Source organism: Heloderma suspectum, chromosome 4, assembly GCF_057233095.1.
Source record: "Heloderma suspectum isolate Gila_16-S chromosome 4, 16-S_ref, whole genome shotgun sequence".
Lineage (NCBI taxonomy): Eukaryota > Metazoa > Chordata > Lepidosauria > Squamata > Helodermatidae > Heloderma > Heloderma suspectum.
Genome location: NC_139461.1, coordinates 256,863,779 through 256,887,241, shown reverse-complemented (window position 1 = coordinate 256,887,241; position 23,463 = coordinate 256,863,779). Strand labels below are relative to the sequence as shown.

Here is a 23,463-nt window from a genome sequence, read left to right as displayed (position 1 = left end):
TTACTCATATTTGTCCTCCAATGTTCAGTAATGTGGCAGGGCTTGCTAGAACTGGTGTGCAAGGCTTTTGGGACTAACACACATTTTGGACTAGTGACAAGGCAGAAAGAGAGATGCTAACAATTTCCTTAGTCTCATCACTACTATAAATGATATAATATGCTTTCTCCTAGTATAAGAGGCAGTTATCATAAGGATGTACAATCTTTGGATCACACTAGTTATTGCTCTTTTTTTTCCATTTTTTTTCCATTTGACTCATTTGTATTGTCCACCGTTAACAAAAAAATAGCAAAAACGGGCCTTTTCTGGCTAAAAGCAAAATGGCTTTCATTGACTCTTCAAGCTCAAGTTCCTGATCATTATTGAAAAACCTTTAGCCATGGTTTTGTTTTGGTTTTGCTCTTGACCTAATTGTGTGGCTTATTTTTTTCTTTTCTTTTTAAAAGATATCTCTGTAACAGTTGCTCTCTTGGGATGCTTCTGCCATGCATTAGCTCTCTGCCTAAGGCACAATCTCCAACTCTGTAGGTTGATCTGTGAAACATATTGTAGATAGGATGAGGGGTAGGGATCGTGCTTCACAGCTGATGATTTGAGTAGACAGGTTTTTGGTCCCTTCCTACCCTAGGATTCCACAAGGGAATGACAGGAAACAGTGGAAGACAATAGAAGTATCTCCCCATCCTCTCCCCTGTTGCCATCACCATTCATGTGGCTGTCAGAATCAAAAGTGAAGTGGATTAGATGCTTATGCTATCTTCAGGTAAATCCTGCCATTTTAATCTCCTGCCGGGGCCCATAATCTGCAAGACTCCTGCCCATTTTTCTGCTTTTCTATTTTTGCACTGAACTTCCCATGCCCTTTTTGGGATCCCATCATAGGGCTCTTCCCTCATTGGTTGGAGGAGGATTTAGTGGTACTTAAATATCAGGAGCTTCTTTGAAGAGGTATTTGCCATTTTAAAACTCCTGCGAGTACGAAATGTTTTCAGGAAGGAAAGTTTTTGCATCTTCCCATCATTCATGATTTTTAGCAGACTTTAGAAGGCTTGCTGCTTTCTTTGCGCTATACGTTTCATACCACCTACTTTTATATTTTTAAAAGGAAAACTCTTTATAAGAATTCTGCTGTTCTTGACAGCCGTGCCCACCACTTTTGTTTCAAAATGGGGAACATGGATGGAAAATCTGTTGAGGAACTGAGTACCACTGAGTGCCACCAATGGTACAAGAAGTTTATGACCGAGTGTCCCTCAGGGCAACTTACCCTGCATGAGTTCAAACAGTTTTTTGGCTTGAAAAACCTGAGCCCATCATCAAACGAATACATTGAACAAATGTTTGAGACATTTGACTTTAATAAGGTGAGTAATCAATTGCAACCAGACAATATTCTGTATATATACATAATGCACATACATGTAAGTATGTGGCCATTATTCAGATTTATAATACAAATGGGTATAAAATGACATATGAACGATCTGCATGTGTTGTTCTCTGCATTTTTTACTTTGATGTATAGAACAGTAATTTGTTTCTGTGAAAATGGGCTATAAGCTGCCTTTCACTCAAACACATGTTAGCATTTTGAATTTGAATTGAATTTTGCATACTTTGTACAAACTTTTGCAGTCCTCTAAATTACTACTATTATGGATATGCTAGATGGATCTTTTCAGAAATACTCTGGTTACAATGGTTAGTTCAATCATTTAAGTTTTCTGTTGGGTTAGATCAGCCTTCTTCAATCTGGTGCCGTCCAGACATCTTAGACTACAATCTCCATCATCCTTACTGGCAATGCTGGCTGTGGATGATGGGAATCATAGTTCAACATATCTGGAGGGCACCAGGCTGGGGAAGGCTGGGTTAGATGGAGATTTAAACAAATACACCTGCTGTTCCCCAAGCCCTGTGCCTAGGACTGCCTAACTACATGGCAAATCAAGAGAAATTGAATGCCTGGATATATACTGCAAGCTAACCACAAAACATGAGGGGTTGCTTGTTTTTCTCATTTGTCATTTCCTTTTCCTTGTATGCTCCATAATTTCTAATAATGTGTGACCACAAATCACTTTCATTTGGAAAGCGATGAAAAATACTGTAGCTTTTAAAGCCAGTTTTATTGTTTATTATTAAAACCCATATCTTTATTTTACAAATATTAAAAGACTATGCTAAATAAAAATAACTTCTTGAATCAGAAAACCTCAAATGAACCTTTTTTAACATTTGTACCAAAACCTCTGTTAAATGTATCTCCAAAGCAATGTTCCTATTATTCCTGATGCCCTATAAGAATATTCTGATCATACAACACTTGAGACAACTGTAAAGATACTTCTAATGATCTCAGATAAGCTATTTTTTAAAACAAAAAAAAGAAGACGCTAGAATACTAGTTCCTGCCGTCCTGTGGTCAATATTGCTATATTATTCTGATTTCATACCTGTATTAGCTTATTTAACATCACTTCTTAACATGTGAAGTGATGGTGAACCAGATTTAGATCGCTTTGTAAGGAGCTTTCAGGACAAGGGGCCCTGCAAGGATTATTTTATAGGCGTAAGATTCTAGGAACAAATCCTGCTTATTATTTAACAAGTGTATAAATGCGGAATCAGTCTGCTGACGTCAAAGCACCAGTGCTGGCTTTTTCTTTGCGTTAGCCTTGCACTAGAGCCATTTATTCTCATGAATCTCTGTGCCTGTGCAACACTGATTGAACTGCAGCAAAACCCTTTCAAGGAGTCCCCAAAGAGTTCCTGGCTTTAGTGCATTGTCTCTAATGAGGCTCTTTCAGTGGACAAAGGCAAAAGGACAATGAATTCACCAGACATTGAGCCAGAGAAGTGAACACTAGCTACAGAGACGTGGATAATGGGTGGTCTTCATTAGGCCTGAGTACTTAGTGATACAGTAAATTATGTTCCACAGGGTTCATAAGTCAACTGGCCATTTTATATATATTGTATGTACACACACACTCACACACTGTAGTTAGTTTAAAAACGGAGATGGGGTCCATGGGTTTGACAATGAGAGATTAGACAAAATTGCCAGTGTTTAAAATAAATGTGAATTATATTAAAATCTTCTGCTTCCAGGAAGTCACTTTAAGCTATTAGAGAGCAGGTAATTATTTGAGGATATGGTAGTATGTTCAAGTTGTGGTGCAGGTTGAAGCACACCTTTATCTGAAAATTGTCATCAGAGAGAACAGAATAGAGGGGTTACTTCTCTGGTCTAACAGAACTCTGTATATACCTAGCACAGGATTCAGTCTGCTCAACTAGTTTTGTGCAACTGAATACTTTGAATTTGTATTTCTTGAAAGCATTCACCTCAATACGACATCACCACCACCACCACCACCACACAAACACAAAGCTGCAACTCAGGAGAGTTACAAATACAGTTTGGAACATCACAGGAAGTCTGCTGTTCCGTTCTAGTCCCTAAAGAACCTCAAATGTTTTAGCTCTCTCTCTCTCTCTCTCTCTTTCATGGCAGGAACAAAGTTCTCCTTAAAGGAGGTTAATGCAAAGAAAGGAAGATTCTGTGCCCATATATACAGTATGAAAGATGGAGGCATATCCAGGTTTAATCACTCCTACACTGTTGTTTTAAATAATCTGATATCAAGGGCTAGCCCCATAGTTAGGATTCTACTGATCTCCTCTTTCCCTTTGTCTTAAGTCCTTGAAGGAGGCTTAGATGGGATTTATGTAATGCACAAATCTAATCTAGGTTTTTCTTCAGATGAAATGAATGCCACCCATACGGTAAACTTTTCATAGCTGAATTGGAAGCAAATGTAATTATGTCTTACTACAATATGCAAGGAAGGAATCCCACAAAAATTAGTCTTCTCACATATAGTCTAGTTGCATGAGAAAAATGTGGATTGTTGGTGTGATCTAGCCAAAATTAGACACTTCTTCTGTTGCACGATTTTGGAAAAAACTTGAGTAGGTACTTAATCTTCCCGTTAACAATAGGGAAGGGGGAACGAGCAGTGTTCAAGATCAGCAGGATTCTCCGCACAGCATCTTGCCATTCATCTTGTGCCTGATTCCCATTTGCATTTGCAATTGCTGATCGCTCTGCGCAAGTGGGAAACTTGTACAAATCGAGCAAGAATCAAATGGGAGATTTGCACAAGTTTCTCCAAATTGGCCCAAATTCCTCAATAGACTAAAGCGGGGTTTATTCAGTCTACGAAGGAAATTTATGCAAATTGTACTGGGAATCAGGAATGAAACGAACGCAAGCATGTTCGACAATTTTTGGGATATTTTTGGCAGACGTGCTCATGCTGGCACTCACGTTTGGAGCTTCAGATGGGGCATGCTCGCATGTTTTGTGTGCAAAAAGTAGGGATGTACGAATTGTGTACCTTCCGTGCCGCTTGACTTCCGCAGTTTGCGGCCAGTGCTCCATACCGTCGTTCACAAGCCCCCGGAATTCTCCTCTTTTTTTTACGCTCCAAAAATTACGAAGATAAATCCGTACCGACAACCATAATTCTGGTGCCCAGCCATCTCCATGAGTCTGCATAACTTCCGTAAGAAAGGCTGTTTTTCGTAGATATTTACGTATTTTTTCCCCTGCCCTGAGACATGGAGTAATTACTTTCAGCCAAAACACTTCCTCCTCCTAGGGGCTTCCCAAAAGAAGGCTGTCCTAGGTGTGCCTGAGCGATGCACTCTTTGTTTAAAGCAACGCTGTTTTAAAGAAAGAAAAAACCTTTTAAAATGACCATGCCGGTCTGGAGCCCTGCACGAAGTATTATTCTCCCTGCTAAGCTTTATATTTCCACATCCAGTGTTGTTGTTGACGTTCTGAGGCTAAAATGGAGAGGAGAACCAACTCTGTGCATGTCTACTCAGAAGTAAGTCTCACTGAGTTCAGTGCGACTTACTCCTACACATGTCAGCACCCCACTTGCCCCCAGCTCAGCTTTGTATTTCCACATGCAGCTCATGATCAAACCTCCTGTTAGTTATCTCACTGGGTGACTTTGGGCTGGACTCTAACCACTACACCATACTTCTGTTATGAAACTCATGAAGAAAAAGAAACAGTATAATGGAAAGTTCTTTCTGAAGCAGTCATACTTATACAAATGCAGCATGAAGGGAAAGATCAGCAACCTTCTATTTGTTTGAATAAAAAGCACACTCTACACATGCTCAGGGAATGGACAAAATGAGGAATAAACATACCAGGGAATATGAAGAACTATATTCTTCCAGTGTGTGTGTGTGTGTGTGTGTGGAATCTCCCTCAATCCAGCTGTTCCCTGGGGAACACCCCACCCCCCCAGATTCACACACAGGGAGATTCTACACACACACACACACATAATAGAAGAGTATAGTTCTTCATATTCCCTGGTATGTTTATTCTTCATTTTGTCCATTCCCTGAGCATGTGCAGAGTGTGGTGTCTGATGAGGCTTTACAAGTAGCTGAGGAAAGAAGGGAAGCAAGGGAGAAAGGGGAAGGTATACCCAACTGAATGCAGAGTTCCAGAGAATAGCAAGGAGAGACTCCTGCTGCTGCCGGGCCTGCTCCTGCTGCGGCTGCTGCCGCCACCACCAACACCACCGGGCCTTCCCCGTGGACTTCTGCCTGGCAGACCGCCAGTCCCTGCAGGACCAGGCCCCCAGGTACGAAGCCAGCTGTGCTGCTCCACCTGCCCCTCCCTGGAGGGGCTACATAAGCTGGCTGGCTGAGGTGGCCTGGGAGAGCCAGGGCCTGCAGGAGAAGCCACCACCACCACCACCGGGGAAGAGCTGCTGCTGCTGCTGCTGCTGCTGCTGCTGCTGCTGCTGCTGCTGCTGCTGCTGCTGCTGCTGCTGCTGCAGCCGCCGCTGCTGCTGCTGCAGCCGCCGCCGCCGCCGCCAGGCCTTCCTGCCTGGCATTATTTTTAAGGGGATTTTTAATTGTTTGTTGTTGTGGTGGTTTTAATTTTGGGGGGATTATGTTGTGTTTTTAGGGGTGGGTAGCCTGCCTGATAGGCTGGAGCGAGGGGGCATGTGTCCACCGGATGGAGGCAGTGGGGGGAGTGTTGGGGGCCAGAACATACCGAGGCTGGGCAGCAGGCGCTGGTGCAGCGCTAGGGGCAGGCCATGCCAGGTAAGGGGAACAAGAGGGAGATGTGTAGTATCTGTCCCCTGCTCCAGGCCTGTCCAGAGCCAAAGGATGGCTGGGGGAGGCGTGACTCCATCTTCTGGCCTTCGTTTGCTGCTCTGCAATGCCAGGTCTGTTACCCAGAAAACCTCCCTCATCCATGACATGATCCTGGATGAGGGTACAGACCTGGCATGTATTGCGGAGACCTGGCTGGCCGAGGCTGCTGCTCCAACCCTTGCAGCCATGTGTCCAGCTGGATTTTCGTATGCACAGCAGCCGAGGGCTGCGGATCGAGGATGGAGAGTGGCCGTTATCTACCGAGAGTCCTTGGTCTTCACCAGACCCCCTCTCCGGGAGTCCAAGGTTGCTGAGTGCATGTCCTGGAGGTTGGGCCCAAAGGGCAGTCTGGGGATTCTGTTCGTGTACCGTCCACCCTGCTGCGTGACTGACTCCCTGGCCGAGGTGTTTGAGGTGGTCTCTGATGTGCGTGTACAGTCCCCTAACTTATTGGTGTTGGGGGACTTCAACGTACATTCAGAGGCCATCCTCACAGGAGCACCTCGGGACTTCATGGAGACCATGGCTTCCTGAGATCTCCACCATATTCTAACTGAGCCCACCCATGTAGCCGGTCATGCACTAGACCTTGTGTTTGTGTCTGGAGAAGTGGGGAGTGATCTGGAAGTCGGGGGTATATCCACCACCCCCTTGTCATGGTCAGATCACTATCTGGTGAGGTTAGACTTCTCGGTTCCACAACCCCTCCTCAGGGGTGGAGGACTCATTAAAATGGTCCGCCCCAGGTGTCTTATGGATCGGAATGGATTCCTGAACGCGCTTGGGGATTCTCTGGGGCACACCAACGGCCACTCGGTCGAGACCCTGGTGGGTGGCTGGAATGCTGCAATCACTGGGGCATTAGATCAGGTGGCTCCAAAACGCCCTCTCCCCCTGAACAGGGCTCAGACTGCACCATGGTTCAATCCATGGTTACAAGCTCTGAAACAGGAGGTGAGACGGCTAGAGCGCCGGTGGCGGAAATCTCGCTCCAAAGACGATCAGACACGGGCTAGAGCTGTGTCTTCAGCCTATCATGTGGCAGTGAAGGCAGCAAAAAAGGAATATTATGCTGCCTCTATCGCATCTGCAGAGTGCTGTCCCAGGAGGCTGTTCCAAGTGGTCCGGAGCCTGGTCGGTCCTGTGGCTCCTGAACCACTGGAACATTCTAAGACCTCCTGTGAGGCCTTGGCAAGGCACTTTGCAGATAAAATTGATCAGATTAGGAGTGTTACTCCACACGCGTGGATACAGTTAGTGAGCAAGAGGCGGCCTGTAGCAAACCAGTTTTGTGGGATCGGTTCCAGCTTCTTCCTCCTGATGAAGTGGACAAGGTGCTTTCATCTGTAAGGCAAACCACCTGCTTACTTGATCCTTGCCCATCTTGGCTCATTATGGGCTGCAGAGAGAGACTGGGTGAGGGGATCAGGGCGGTGGTGAACGCCTCCCTTGAGGAGGAAGTGATGCCATCAGCCCTCAAGGAGGCAGTGATAAGACCGCTCTTAAAGAAGCCCTCCTTGGATGCCCAAGTTCTGAACAACTTTCGGCCAGTCTGAAATCTGCCATTTTTGGGCAAGGTGATTGAGCGGGTGGTGGCGATGCAGTTGAAGGCACACTTGGAAGAAACTAATTATCTAGACCCATTTCAGTTGGGCTTCAGGCTTGGGCATGGGACAGAAAGGGCCTTGGTCGCCTTGGTGGATGATATGAGGAGGGCTCTGGGCAGGGGTGAATGCTCCTTCCTTGTTCACCTCGACCTCTCAGTGGCTTTTGATACCGTTGACCACGGTATCCTCCTGGACCGCCTGGAGGGGTTGGGCACTGGAGACACCGTATTGCAGTGGTTCCAGTCCTTCCTCTCTGGCAGGTACCGGGGGTAGCACTGGGAGAGGAGGTTTCGGACCCGTGGCCATTCACATGTGGCCTCTCCCCAATGCTATTTAACATCTATGTGAAGCCACTGGGGGCTATCATCAGGAGGTTTGGGGTGCGGTGTCATCAATATGTGGATGACATGCAGCTCTACCTCTCATTCAAATCTTCACCAAGGTTGGCTGTAGAATCCCTGTCCAAATGTCTGGAGACGGTGAGTGGCTGGATGGTGAGGAACAAGCTGAAGCTGAACCCTGACAAGACCGAGGTACTTTTGGTGGGAGACAAGAGGAGGCTGGGGGATTTCGACCTGGTGTTGAATGGGGTACAGCTATCCTTGAAAGACCAGGTCCGCAGCCTGGGGGTCATTTTGGACTCCCAGCTGTCCATGGAGGCTCAGGTGTCAGCTGTGAGCCGGACAGCACTGTATCAACTCCATCTAATAGGGCGGCTGCGCCCCTTCCTTCCCGACCATCTGCTCCCATCGGTAGTACATGCCCTGGTCTTCTCTCGTTTAGACTACTGTAATGCGCTCCACGTGGGGTTACCCTTGGTAGGGATGTACGAAAGGGACGTACCTTGTCCCGCAGCTTTTTTCGCGGTTTTGAAGTTCATGCAAGGGGGGGGAGGCTTCCCGCCTCGCCCGGCCAAAATTCAGGCCGGGCGGGAGGCGCCCCTTCCCTCGACGGCGAAAGTCAGGCCGGGTAGAAGCGCCCCATCTACCCGGCCGCGAAAAAAAAACACAAAAACCACCCCCGTGATAGGCTACGTAACGATTAACGTAGCCTATCACGGCTAGATTTGCAAAGTCAGCCATGATAGGTTACGTTAATCGTCACGTAGCCTATCACGGGTGACTTTGGAAAAAAAAAAAAGCGCGTACGCAAATGGCGGCCCCCATAGGGAGCCGCCATTCCCGTTCCTTATCTGGTCCCTGTAGTCTACGTAAAGATTTACGTAGACTACGGCGAAAATAAGGGCAACGCTATTTGCATTGCCCTTATTTTCGCCGTAGTCTACGTAAATCTTTACGTAGACTACAGGGACCAAATAAGGAACGCAAATGGCGGCTCCCTGTGGGGGCTGCCATTTGCGTACGTGCTTTTTTTTTTTTTCCCCAAAGTCACCCGTGATAGCCTACGTGACGATTAACGTAACCTATCACGGCTGACTTTGCAAATCTAGCCGTGATAGGCCACATTAATAGTTACGTAGCCTATCACAGGGGTGGTTTGTTTTTTTTTAACTTTCCTTGCAATGGCAGCAGCGGCAGCCGGTCAAAAGACCGGCTGCCGCCCCCGCCCCTGACGAAGACCTGACGAACTGCCGCCGGGAGGGACATTCGTGAAAGGTAAGTCCCATCTTGGGGGGGGTGGCGGAGAATTTCACCGCCGATTTCGGGGGGCCGAATGCATTGGCGCTCAGCCCCCCGAAGTTTCGGGGAGAAATTCTCCCCCATCCCTACCTTGAAGACGGTTCGGAAGCTGCAGCTGGTACAGAACACGGCGGCTCGCCTGATTAAAGGCAGCCGTCGGTGAGATCACATCACTCCAGTGCTGAAGGAGTTGCACTGGTTACCAGTTGTTTTCCGGGCCAAATTCAAGGTGTTGGTTTTGACCTTTAAAACCCTATATGGTTCCGGCCAGCCTATCTTAAGGAGCGCCTCCAGCAACACCAGACAGGCCGCTTAACAAGATCAGCCTCGGATGGCCTTCTCTCTGTCCCATCAGCCAGGACAGCTAGACTGGTGGGGATGAGGGAGAGGGCCTTTACTGTGGTGGCCCCCACTCTGTGGAACTCCCTCCCTAGGGAACTCCGCCATGCCTCCTCTTTAATGAGCTTCTGCCATGCATTAAAAACTTAGTTGTTCGGGCAGGCATTTGGGGTGGGTTAGGGTTTTTTAGAAAATGTTTATATTGTAGAATTTTATTGTTTTAAACTGTTTATTATATGCTGTACATCGCCCAGAGTGGCTGGGTGACCAGCCAGATGGGCGATTAATAAATTTGATAATGATAATAATAATAATAAAAGAGACAAGAAGGCCTTTTAAATGAACAATGCCAAGAAATTGAAGAAAACAATAGAATGGGAAAGACTAGAGATCTCTTCAAGAAAATCGGAGATATCAAGGGAACGTTTTGTGCAAAGACGGGCATGATAAAGGACAAAAAAGGCAGGGACCTAACAGAAGCAGATGAGATTAAGAAGAGGTGGAAAGAATACACAGATGAACTATACAGGAAAGATCTTAATGTCCCTGATAGCCATGATAGTGTGGTCAGCAAACTTGAGCTGGACATCCTAGAGAGTGAAGTCAAGTGGGCCTTAGGAAGCATTACTAACAACAAAGCTAGCGGAGATGACAGTATTCTAGCTGAGCTATTTAAGATCTCAAAAGATGATGCTGTTAAAGTGCTGCACTCAATATGCCAACAAATGTGGAACACTCAACAGTGGCCACAAGACTGGAAAAGGTCAGTTTACATTCCAATTCCAAAGAAGGACAATGCCAAAGAGTGTTCAAACTACTGTACAATTGCGTTCATTTCACATGCCGGCAAGGTGATGCTCAAAATCCAACAAGCTAGGCTTCAGCAGTCTTGAACTGAGAACTACCGGAAGTACAAGCTGGGTTTCGAAGAGGCAGAGGAACTAGAGATCAAATTGCCAACATTCGCTGGATCATGGAAAAAGCAAGAGAGTTCCAGAAAAAGTCTATTTCTGCTTCATGGACTACGCTAAAGCCTTTGATTGTGTGGATCACAACAAACTGTGGCAAATTCTGAAAGAGATGGGAGTACCAGACCACCTTACCTGTCTCCTGAGAAACCTGTACGAGGGTCAAGAAGCAACAATAAGAACCGGACATGGAACAACCGATGTCCCAATTCTCAAAATTGGGAAAGAAGTACGACAAGGCTGTATATTGTCACCCTGCTTATTTAATTTATATGCAGAGTACATCATGAGAAATGCCGGGTTGGATGAATCATAGGTCGGAATTAAGACTGCCGAGAGAATTATCAACAACCTCAGATACGCAGATGATACCACCCTAATGGCAGAAAGCGAAGAGGATCTCAAGAGCCTCTTGTTGAGGGTGAAAGAGGAGAGTGCAAAAGCTGGTTTGAAACTCAACATTAAAAAAACGAACATCATGGCATAGCAGTGACAAATTTTATTTTCTTGGGCTCCAAGATCACCGCAGATGGTGACTGTAGCCATGAAATTAAAAGACGCTTGCTCCTTGGGAGGAAAGCTATAGGAAACCTAGACAGCATAGTAAGAAGCAGAGACATCACCTTGCCGACAAAGGTCCGTCTAATCAAAGCTATGGTTTTCCCAGTAGCAACGTATGGCTGTGAGAGCCGGACTATAAGGAAGGCTGAGCGCTGAAGAATTGATGCTTTCGAACTGTGGTGCTGGAGAAGACTCTTACGAGTCCCCTGGACTGCAAGGAGGTCCAATCAGTCCATCCTAAAGGAAATCAACCCTGACTGCTCATTGGAAGGACAGATACTGAAGCTGAAATATTTTGGCCACCTAATGCGAAGAGAAAAGTCACTGGAAAAGACCCTGATGCTGGGAAAGAGTGAAGGCAAAAGGAGAAGGGGATGGCAGAGGATGAGATGGCTAGATAGTATCACCAATGCAATGAATATGGACTTGAGCACACTCCGGGAGAGAGCGCAGGACAGGAAGGCCTGGCATGCTATGGTCCATGGAGTCACGAAGAGTCAGACACGACTGAACAACAACAACAACAAATTGTCCATTTTGTAATTATGAGAAGTTATCAAGCATCACTTTTAATTAAAAATAAATAAATTACATTTTTTCAAACTGGAAAATTTGGTTTACGCATTTCCCCCTGTACAGTGTGCACAACTGTCCACTACTAATTCACAGGAATCTTGGCTGCTAAAATCTCCTATTAAAAATTATCTGCCTGTATAAAAAGACACCCTTGCCAGCAGATTTACACTATTGTTTCTATCAAAGGCAACTACAGGAGACATATTAGTATAATACTTTAATAGCATCCAAAAGTTGCTGTTTATTTCATTTGAATCTTTAAAATCATTTCAGAAATATTTGTTGGGCCACAACATAAATGGTTAAAGTATGGATGTATTACTCTTTTCCTGAGCTCAGTACTCAGAGCAACATTTAATTTGAAATTAACAGTTACAGACATTAATTTTTATTATGCAACAGTTGATTGTTGAAACTGATATTATATTTGGCTTATTCTAGTAATGGTTTTTCATTACTGACAAAAACACATACAGAATGTCCAACATCTCTCTCTCTCTCTCTGCATAAATGAGCATTGGTTTATTTTATTTTTTTATTATTGTTGTTTTTATTTTTTTATTTATTTCATTTCTATACCGCCCAATAGCCGGAGCTTTCTGGGCAGTTCAGAAAAATTAAAACCATAAAGCACAGGATAAAATAATATGAAATATAAAAGCATTAAAACCACAATATAACATACAAGCAGAATAAATCCTAGTAGCAATGCAGAGATTTAAAATACAGATTTAAAATACCAAAGCTAAAAGACTACGCACTTCAGTTGAGTATTCAGGATTACCTAATTCACAATGTTTGTCAAAACATTCATTAGATACCATCACTCAAACACAATTACCAACACAGGTACCAGATTGAGCAAGAATTTGCACAATGGGTCTCTCTGCATCATGATACGAAGCACGCACAGAAGTAAGTCGCACGTATTTCAAGGAGACATAACCTCTGTAGATATTGGGAACACAGCTGTTTATAATTTAGGCATGAATGAGCATGAGACTGCATCATTGTCTCTGCTTTAGCTAATACGGTTTTCATTCATTTAACAAACTCTTAGGATGAGGGATTAAGGAAATAATTGTGTTGGGCCATTGAACAAACATCCATGAGAACTTCTTAGCCTGCATGCATAATTTCATCTGATCACAGTGGACATAGTATAAGCCCCTTGCTTAAAAATCTTTATCATGGTCCTAAAGCCCACTGAAATCAATGGGACTTACAGCTGTACAACTGGACATAGGATGGTATAATCCCATGATCTTGAGAGAAATTACGGTGTCAGTTGATGGAGGCCAGTGTTAGAGAACTGATCAACTTCAGGATTTATTTTCTGTTCTTGCTTATGGCATGAGCATCATGAATGGCACCAGTTGAAATTAGTATTAAAAAAAAGAAAAGAACCAGTTCCTTAGTGTGGATGTTTCTTTGTGCAGTGAAACTTGCTCATTCCTTCTGCTTTATGATTTAAACATTTGAACTTTGCATCCATTGCTACATGTAGCAATGTAATTATTCCACTGCATGGGGCAGTTTCACCTTAGAGTTTAGGGAGAAAATAAATCTAACCTCCTACTTATGACATCATAGGAATAATCGCCAGCTTTGCCACTCACATTTAGAGTTGCCAGATCTTTTAATCTTCAGACTTGGCCAAAGCAAAAATACCATGTCAAATAAAACTCTTGTTTCTGAATAAGAACTCTCAAGATCAGGCAGAATAAGAATAATTGGGCAAATGAGATTAAATATAGGTTTTGAAAAGCATAAGTAACATGTATACCGAAACATAAAACATATTTATTTGAATGTAAATCCCACAAAATTTTCATGTATTTACCTCCAAGCAAAAACTGAAGCCTTAAATTCCACTTAACAAATGTTATGCCTTTTCAAAGATGTCAAACAAGAATGGAAGTGATGTGGTAGTCAGCAAAGAGGGACACTAAATAAACCCCTTTACAGAAGTCCAAAGAGCTACTTGAAGCATATGCAAGGGCTGTGCTTGGCCCAGTGGGTTTTTAAAACGTTTTATTAAAAGTGTACTCAGTTACAAAATGATTTGCCATGAAGGACTACTATTTGAACAACACAAATTGAAAGCCCAATTGACCATGTGGAACTAGCTGCATGGTTCTTTGAATCCCAACCCTGATGAATAAATCGACATACAGGAAATCCAGTCCGGTAATTGGGTTCAACATCGCTAAAACCTAAACTGGTTTTAGAATAAAGTGTCTGTAGACTAAAGCAGATTAGCCATTTGTGATCCTGAAGGCAATAGGCTGAGTTGATGTCAGAGCACACCTCATAGGAATTTGTATTGTGCTATTGTGTATTTGAAACATAATGGAAGCATAAAATATGTTTTAATTTTTAGTTATTATCAGATCAATAATGTAAAAACAAGCATGGTTTGAGTTGTTCCAGAATGTCTGAACAGGTGCACATAAACCTTCCTGCAATTCCTGGAGGAATTTCTGCAAATACACCTTAATCCTGATATATAACTTCTTAAAAAGCGCCTTGAAAATCCTGGCCAAGACCAGAATCTCTTTATGTATCACGGCAACACATGTTGAGGATATAGTGTCAAAACAAAATAAAGTGCAAGGACAAAGGCACAAATCACCAAGGTTGAAAGTGAAACTAACTGTGAGGAGATTTCTGGACGAAGAACTTGGTTTAACAAAAGAACAGTTACTTTGTTTTGAATATGATTATGGTTGCTCTTTTCCTTTTGAGATCTTTACAACAGTCTCATTAGCAGCCAAAGGAATTGCAAAGACACTATCCATTAGAGTCCATCTGTGTACATCTGATTTATCCTGTGATTTGAAATGTTACTATATTCCGTTAAAAGACTCAATTTAGCAATGAACTGACCACAAGAAAAAACTAAGCTCTAATCACAGGACATACTATGAGTCCCAGTTTTCTTACTCTGTTGAGAAAAATCTTTGTACTTGAAGAGATCTGTAGGTACAATAAATCTATTTGTTATTTGGGGAAGTGTTTTTCACTAGGTTTACTATCATTTCTTACAGCAGCTATTTCTTGTAGCTTGACATATTATTATTATTATTATATGCATTTCTCTAAAGAGATTTAAGGTGATTTACAACAAAATTAAAACATACAAAATAGAAGTGCAATCATACTCTCAGGCTGCAATCAAATATCCACCTACTTCGGAGTTAGCCCCATTGAACTCAGTGGGACTTACATTTGAGTAGACATTATAGGATTGCACTATTAGCCTTGTGTCCATTTTTTTAGAATAGTTTTTACATTACTTCACAACAGTAGTCTCAGAATCGTAGGGGTGTAGGAAATACAGCAAATGCAGTCAATGAGCTTGTGGACGGGGTTTATTCCTATGTAAAATGATCAAATAAGGAAAGGGCACTGGAGAGGAGGTTCATATGAATAGCTAAGGTAGTGAAACCATCACAGGCTTATTTTTTTTGGTGTGGTGAATATGACGTATGTAGTATGTTCTGAAATGTCACAGACAAGTGTGCTATCTTGGCCTACCAGTTCCTTTAAATCTGGGAGATGGTATGCTGAGATCCTACCACTTGTCTGTGACACATCAGTCAGAAAATTAATATGAAGTCACCATAGAAAAATGTTTATGCCATCATGTACCATGTCAGCTGTTTTCCTAGAACTACTGAATAAAGGTGGTGCTGGGGACTTCAGAAACCTGTTTTCGGTGTCTGTTTCATCCTATGTAATGTCAGGCATAATAACTAATACCTCTGCCCAGCTTTACAGTAGGATTGTGATGACACTTGCTTTGAAAAAGTTGAGATACTCTACTATGACAGAAACTAGGCCCATGGGAAACTCAATATAGAAAAAGGATCACAGGATGAATAGTAGCAAGGTGTTAAAAGTCTTCAAGAATGCATGATGGCAAGTGCAGTTGGCTTTGACGTTTCCCACTGAAAATGTTTTCTGCAAGACTATTTACCCATGTACTGAAGGCGTAGGTGTGGTTGTTGCAAGATATAAGACGGACACAAAAGTATTCAATAAGCATGGCTGTGGCTTACTCATACATCTGGCATGCTGCTTCTTGTACTTCAATAGGATGGCTACATCGATTTTATGGAGTATGTGGCAGCTCTAAGCTTGGTTCTGAAGGGGAAGGTGGAACAGAAGCTGAGGTGGTATTTCAAACTCTATGATGTGGATGGAAACGGCTGTATTGACAGGGATGAATTACTAAACATTATTAAGGTAAGTTATATTCCACAGTAACTCCCTCAGCTAAATACTATGCTAATAGCATTTGGTAGATTGTCCTGGAAAATCCCATAAGACAGTTGCTATTGATTGTTTTCATATAAAGTGGGGGGCAGGGGGGGGAGACACCATATCAACCTCTCACACTCTGGGGTTCATCACACGGAGCTTTTATCCTGCTACTGAGATGGCTCTGTCACGGAAGTTTGTGGGCGTCTTAGATGATACTACGGGGTGTCTCCCGCCGTTTCCTCCAGCCTATCTCGTGTTTTCCCCAAAAGCAAAAAATGAGGTATTTTTTCCAGCCCACAGAACAGGAGCACCACGACCTCCCTGTTAAATTCTCCAATAGCGGAAGAAGAAACCGCTGTGTCTGCCTCCTGGGAACATTTGTTTTCAGTTGCTGGGCGCATGCGTGGTCAGGATGATGAAGGCATTTAAGATGGGAGCGGGGCGTGCAGGAGCAGATTTGACAGGTGTGAGGGCAAGAATCGCCTATTGATTGCAACTCCTGCCTCGTCTCAAGTCTTGCTGAGGAAGGACCTTCCTCGATTCCCAGGGGTCTGCCATGTAAATGCTTGAGCACATTTCTCCGTTGGAGGGAGAAGAGGGTAAAATGCTTCCCTGCAATGAAGGGAGACACATCTGATCCCCCACCCCACCAACCTCATAAGCAACGCCTCCTGTTGATTCAGAGCACCCCATTAAGTTTAGTGGGGCTTACTTCCAAGTAAGTGTACCAAGGGTTGCGGACTTACAGGGCAATCTTATGTCTACTCAGAAATAAGTCCCATTGAGTTCAAGGGGGTTTACTCTCACGTAAGTGTACCAAGGGTTGCAGACTTACAGCACAATCTTACATTTTATGTCTACTCAGAAGTAAATCAGAGGTTTCCTGGGGGCTGCAAGAAAAGAGTACAGCAGAAGTTAAGCTACGGAAACAAGAACCCCAGCCGCCCTCATTCCTTTGCACACATGCCAGGCAGGGAGGAAAGCACTCCCTCAGTTCAAACCATGTGGCTGCCATGTAAAGAAGCCCTTCCTCATCCTGAAAAGAAACCGAAAGCAGGAAGCTCCGGAAAAGATGTGGATTTTTGCGGGTTTTTTGCTTAATGTAGAAACACCTCTGTCTGCCATGTATCACTATAGGTAATGTAGGATAGAATACAGAAGAGAAATTGAACATACTTTCAATGAAAAGTAGAGTGCATTCACATTACTGACAGATTTAAGAACAAATTGATGTGTGAAGCACCTTAAAACAGGAATTTTAATGCTGCCCAGAGAACAAATCATTTAAGTCAATTGAAACAATTATCCTTCTAATTTAGTTGGTAATTTCCTTATAACAGCTCACTGTGGTTATACACTGGGCGAACTGTCATGAGTACCCCTCATGATATAAGCTCCCTGCTCATGAATAAATACTAACATTGTATTCAAACACAGACAGTGCTATACTAAGATTGTATATACCCTGATAGTTCATAGCATGCCAGTGGGTGTACCTATGATCAGGCAAGATAAATTAACACCACTGTTACTGAGAGCATGTATCTTCCCCACCTTGAATCTCCTATGATGTCCATCGCAGTGGGAAAATGTGGGAGCTGTGTAGCCCTTCAGTGTGAAGTGGATCTCTGGGACTTTGCACCTGAAATTAGGAGAAGGATATGCACAATAATTTGCTCCCTTCTGCTATTCCTGATTCCCACCAAAAGTGCTTAGTCTGAACAGAAGTTATAACACCTCAGACTTGGTTGAGTCCACAATCTTAATTCAACCTGAAATAGGATCTAGAATGAAGACTCATTAGTTATTCTGATGATACTTTTTGTCCAATATGTATTATATTCTGATGTGATTTTTTAAAATTTAAAGTCAGAAACAGGTTTGTATTTCTCATTGGGCAATGTTGCACGATAGTTTGTTGATTCCTACTTCATTAGGGGATGGGGTCATCTATCTACTAGTCACAGATACATAAATCTGAAAATTGTGCTCATCCAGTGTTCTCCATCTCAATTTTCTGCAGGCAATTCGTACCATTAATCCATGTCAAGAAGTAATGTCAGCTGAGGAATTCACAAACATGGTGTTTGATAAAATTGATACAAATGGAGATGGTAAGAAGAACATTTCTGTTCACTCTGAGGCATTACCTTAAATTAGTAGAGCCAAAGTATGGGTTGGCCACATCATAAAGGGGCAGCTTGAGATCGATAGGCATATGGTCAAGGAACACCTAATTACTTTGAATGAGTTCAAATCTCCAGGGCCAGATGAACTGCATCCTAGAGTAATAATGGAACTGGCAGAAGAACTCTCAGAAATGCTGCCTATTCTCTTTGAGAAATCATGGAGGACGAGTGAAGTGCCAGATGACTGGAGGAGGGCTAATGTTGTCCCTATCTTCAAAAAGGGTAAAAAGGAGGAACCTGGGAACTATAGACCAGTCAGTCTGACATCAATCCCTGGGAAAGTTCTGGAGTAGATGATAACAGTGGTTCTGAGAGCTCTTCTGCCAGTTCCTTTATTAGTCTAGGATGCAGTTCATCTGGCCCTGGAGATTTGAATTCATTCAAAGTAATTAGGTGTTTCTTGACCATGTGCCTGTTGATCTCAAGCTGCAATCCTGCCCCTTCAGCCTGTACATCGCCTTTGCCAGGGGGGTCATAGACCCTCTTTTGGGAGAAGATTGAGCCAAAGTAGGAATTGAGCACCTCTGCCTTTTCTTTGTCATCTGTTATCATTTTGCCATCCTTATTTAATAGCTGAACAACCATTTCTTTCCTCTGCCTTTTACTATGCACGTAGCTGAAGAAAGCCTTTTTGTTGTTTTTAGCATCCCTCGCTAACCTCAGCTTGTTCTCAGCTTTAGCCTTCCTGATGCCATCCCTGCAATTCTGTGCTACCTGCCTGTACTTTTCCTTTGTTGCTTGGCCTTCTTTCCACTTCCTATATGTGTCCTTTTTTGTTTTCAGCTCATCTCTAAGCTTGTTGTGAAGCCACATTGGCTTCTTCTGTTGTCTTCCCTTTTTTTTCTTGTTGGAATTGTTTGTAATTGTGCCTTGAGAATTTCCTTTTTTAAAAGCTCCCACCCATCTTGGACTCCTTTTCTCATTAGAGTCGCTTGCCATGGGACCTTACTGATCATTGTTCTGAGTTTATTAAAATCAGCTTTGCTAAAATCCAGGGTACGCGTTTGACCACACTCGGCTTTTGCTTCCCTTAGAACCAAGAACTCAAGTACAACATGGTCGCTTTCCTCCAGAGTTGCTGTAACTGCTACTTTATCCACTAAGTCATCTCTGTTGGTTAGGATCAAGTCAAGGATAGACGATCCTCTAGTTCCTTCCTCTACTTTCTGTAGGAGGAAGTTATCCACCACACAAGTCAGGAATTTCCTGGAAGGGCCATGTTTTGCAGAATTTGTCACCCAACAAATATCAGGGTAATTGAAGTCCCCCATTACTACTACCTCATGCTTCCTTAAAACATTGGCTATTTGCTTTTCATAAGTTTCATCCTCGTCTTCTCCTTGATTGGGTGGCCGGTAGTAGACTCCGACTACCAGGTTCCTTTTATTCTTTGCTCCATTTATTTTGATCCAGATGCTCTTGATGGGGCTACCAAGCTCATCCTCCTGTATTTCTGTGCAGAGATATGTATTTTTCACATACAGTGCAACTCCACCTCCCTTTCTGTTCCTCCTGTTCTTTTTGAACAAGTTATATCCTTCAATTGCTGTATTCCAGTCATGAGAGTCATCCCACCAAGTCTCAGTTATACCTATCAAGTCATAATTTCCCTCTTGTATTAAGAGTTCAAGTTTGTTCTGTTTGTTTCCCATACTCTGGGCATTAGTATATAGACATCGAAGACCATGTGCTTTCTTCCTACATGTGTCTGAAGACTATTATTGGGCGCTATTAGAGCTGTTCTCTCTGTTGCAGTGCATGAGCCTACATCCATTGTTACCCCCAACTTTACATCTCCGTTCCCTGTAGGATTCAGTTTAAAGCCCTCCTGATGAAGGTCTTCATGCTGTGGCCAAACACAGTCTTCCCATCCTTTGTGAGGTGCCACCCGTTCCTTGCCAACAGCCCATCTTCCAGGAAGTATAGCCCGTGATCCCAGAATCCAAATCTCTCTCGTTGGCACCACCTTTGTAGCCAGTCATTCACCTGGAGTATTTTTCGTTCCCTTTATGTCCCTCTTCTAACTACTGGAAGTATGGATGAGAAAACTATCTGGGCCCCAAAGTTCTTGAGTTTCCTTCCCAAAGCTTCAAAGTCTGATGTGATTTCTTCGTAGCTCCGCTTGGCAGTATCATTTGTTCCCACATGGATGAGAAGATGGTGGATTCATATTAGATGTGCTGAAGACCCTAAAAGTTAAGCTGATTAACCGCTGTGGCATCCTGACGTACGGTATTAGTAGATTCTCTGTTCTTTGGAAACGGAACAAAATCCTGCATTTTTTTCAAAAACATGATCAAATGTAGGCAGAAATGGCAGGCATGATGTAGAAATAACTAGTTGGATTTCCATGCCCTGCATTATGCATGAAATCAGATACCATTCATTGTTTCAGGGTATACATGAACAGAATCCTTTTGTGTGTTTCTGTAGGTGAGCTGTCTCTGGAGGAATTCATGGATGGAGTACAGAAGGATGTGGTTCTACTTGACATCCTCACCCGTAGCCTGGACCTGAAACACATTGTTCGAATGATTCAGAATGATGGAAAGAATCCTGGTGAAGCAGGAGAGTCAGCAGAGGCGGCTAAATAGACCATATATTATTTTTTCAATATGCTTTTTTTAAATAACAGAAAAAGCTAAATAAATGTAATGTTATATAAAGAAAAATCAGGGCTACAAATTGGGCAGGGATCCAGGGGACTCTGTTTTAGAACATCATCCTAAAAAGAACCAGTGCAAGCTTTTATGCTTTTTCTGTGTAATCAGAGACACACTGAATTATGGTTGCTGATGCTTTATGAAGAGGCCAAGTGTCAGGGTGGAAACTGAGCCCATAGAGCCCCAGAGCAGTTCTGATTCTGAGGAGGAACAGCAATCCATGGGAGAGGAGCTCGCTCCTCTCTCACAAGCACAGCAGCTGGCAGAGATTCCTCCTGCCAGCATTCCTGGGATAGATAGTGACCCTGGCAGCGAGAGAGCACTGGTGGGGGGCTTGCTGGACGCTCGGCACAGACGCAGGGAGCGGCGACAGATGGAGGGTACCAAAAGGAGGCGCTCCGCTTGTTTGGCGCTCAAACAACAGTAGCGTCCCGAGGACCCAAGGGAAAGAGGGAGGATCTCTCCATAGCCCATAAGGTCAGGGTCTTCCCTTGGTTCCCCTTCAAATGGGGACCAACTGCCTTACCTGGAGCTTAGGCTATTCTGCTGTCTTTCCCCACTGCTGTTCCTTGGTTAGTAGCTAGTGATTAGGATCTGAAAGAGTCATAAAATAATAAAGGAATAAAACCTTGGAAAGCATCCTTGTCGTCTGTGTCCTGAGTTGGCTATTGGAAGGGACTGCAAGAGGCCGCTAGGGCGCTCCTGACAACAAGGTTGCCTGGGAAGTAGAGGCAACTGCCGGCACGTCTGCTTGAGGAAAATATATGTAAAGCGAAGGAATGTAAAAGAAAGGAGATGCTTAGCTGGCAGATCTAGGGATGGACGAAAGGGACTTACCTGGTCCCGCAGCTTGCTTCGCGGTGGGGGGGAGGCGCTTCGGTTCTCCCCCCGAAGTTCAGGCGAGGGGGGGGAGGCGCCCTGCCTCGCCCGGCTGAAATTCAGGCCGGGGGGGAGGCGCCCCATCCCTCGCCGCCAAAATTCAGGCTGGGGAGGAGCGCCCCGTCTACCTGGCCGCGAAAAAAAAAAGTTAAGTAAAAAACACACACACACACCTGTGATAGGTTACGTAACGATTTATGTAGCCTATCACGGCTAGATTTCCAAAGTCAGCCGTGATAGGCTATGTAAATCGTCACGTAGCCTATCACGGGTGACTTTGGAAAAAAAAAACGCGTACACAAATGGCGGCGCCCATGGGGCACCGCCATTTGCGTTCCTTAGTTTGGCACATCTAGTCTACGTAAAGATTTACGTAGACTACGGCGAAAATAAGGGGACGCTATTTGCATTGCCCTTATTTTCGCCGTAGTCTACGTAAATCTTTACGTAGACTAGACATGCCAAACTAAGGAACGCAAATGGCGGCGCCCCATGGGCGCCGCCATTTGCGTACGCGCTTTTTTTTTTCAAAGTCACCCATGATAGGCTACGTGACGATTTGCGTAGCCTATCATGGCTGACTTTGGAAATCTAGCTGTGATAGGCTACGTAAATCGTTACGTAGCCTATCACGGGTGTTTTTTAACTTTTTTATTTTGCAATGGCGGCGGTGGCAGCTGGTCAGAAGACCGGCCGCTGCCCCCGCTGAACCACCGCCGGGACCCGCCGCCGAGAGGGACATTCGCACGAGGTAAGTCCCATCCCGGGGGGGGGCGGGGGGCTGGCGGAGAATTTCACCACCAATTTCGGGGGGCCGAATGTGTTGGCATTCGGCCTCCCAGAGATTCGTGGAGAAATTCTCTGCCATCCCTAGGCAGATCACTCCAAGATCACTGTTAGTGGAGGAGGCCAAGGTTAGGGAATTTTCTGAATGGTGCCACAAGAACTCCTGTGCCACCTTGACAGCCTCTGAATGTTGCTCATTGTGATGAAGAATACAAGTTAGCTATGGGAGGGTAGAATCTTGAAGTAAAACATTTGCAAAATGCCCACACGCTTACCCTCCTTAGTAGCAGTGGAACTCAAGATTTTATCTTCTACTGAGAGTCTAAACCTGATTCCATTGAAGTCAGTAGCCAAAGTCACATTGACTCAAATCGATCTAGAGCCTGTGGTATAGGGCGTTGCGAACAAGATCCTTTCTCTGTTAGACATTATCTAGAGGTAAAGAATACGATCCAGCAAACAGCAGAGTTTTGGCCCCATCAGTGGCGTGGAAGCCTGGAAAATACAATTTAGGCATATGCCATTTGCCTGCAAAGATTAAGGAGCATAAAATAACTTATGTGCTGCATTTTACTGAGTCAGATTATCTTAGTAACATGCAAGCTTTTAGTTCATAGAATTCTCCATCATTCAGTCTGATGCAGAGTTTTGCATACTTAAAAAAAAAACTATATTCGAGCTTTGGTCCAAAAAACAAACAACCACCCCTCATAACTGTTGGAAAACATAAGGCACAACTGAATATCTAGCTATTTCTGTTAATGAAACTGACAGGCAAT

General features: G+C 43.9%; 1 protein-coding gene across 1 annotated transcript; it reads left to right on the top strand.

The window, feature by feature from the left end:
* Positions 1-1,169: 1,169 nt before the first annotated feature.
* GUCA1A (guanylate cyclase activator 1A) lies at positions 1,170-21,657 on the top strand. The gene is made up of 4 exons (XM_084848350.1): positions 1,170-1,367; positions 16,000-16,149; positions 18,191-18,281; positions 20,790-21,657. Exons 1-4 carry the CDS (start codon positions 1,170-1,172, stop codon positions 20,948-20,950), a joined length of 600 nt encoding a protein of 199 aa, XP_084704476.1. The 3' UTR covers positions 20,951-21,657.
* The last annotated feature ends 1,806 nt before the right edge of the window (positions 21,658-23,463 follow it).

Coding starts and splice junctions, on each gene's coding strand:
- GUCA1A (XM_084848350.1), top strand. CDS start 1,170: ATGGGGAACATGGATGGAAAATCTGTTGAGGAACTGAGTACCACTGAG. Junction 1,368..15,999: donor AGACATTTGACTTTAATAAG/GTGAGTAATCAA, acceptor GTACTTCAATAG/GATGGCTACATCGATTTTAT. Junction 18,282..20,789: donor AATTGATACAAATGGAGATG/GTAAGAAGAACA, acceptor GTGTTTCTGTAG/GTGAGCTGTCTCTGGAGGAA.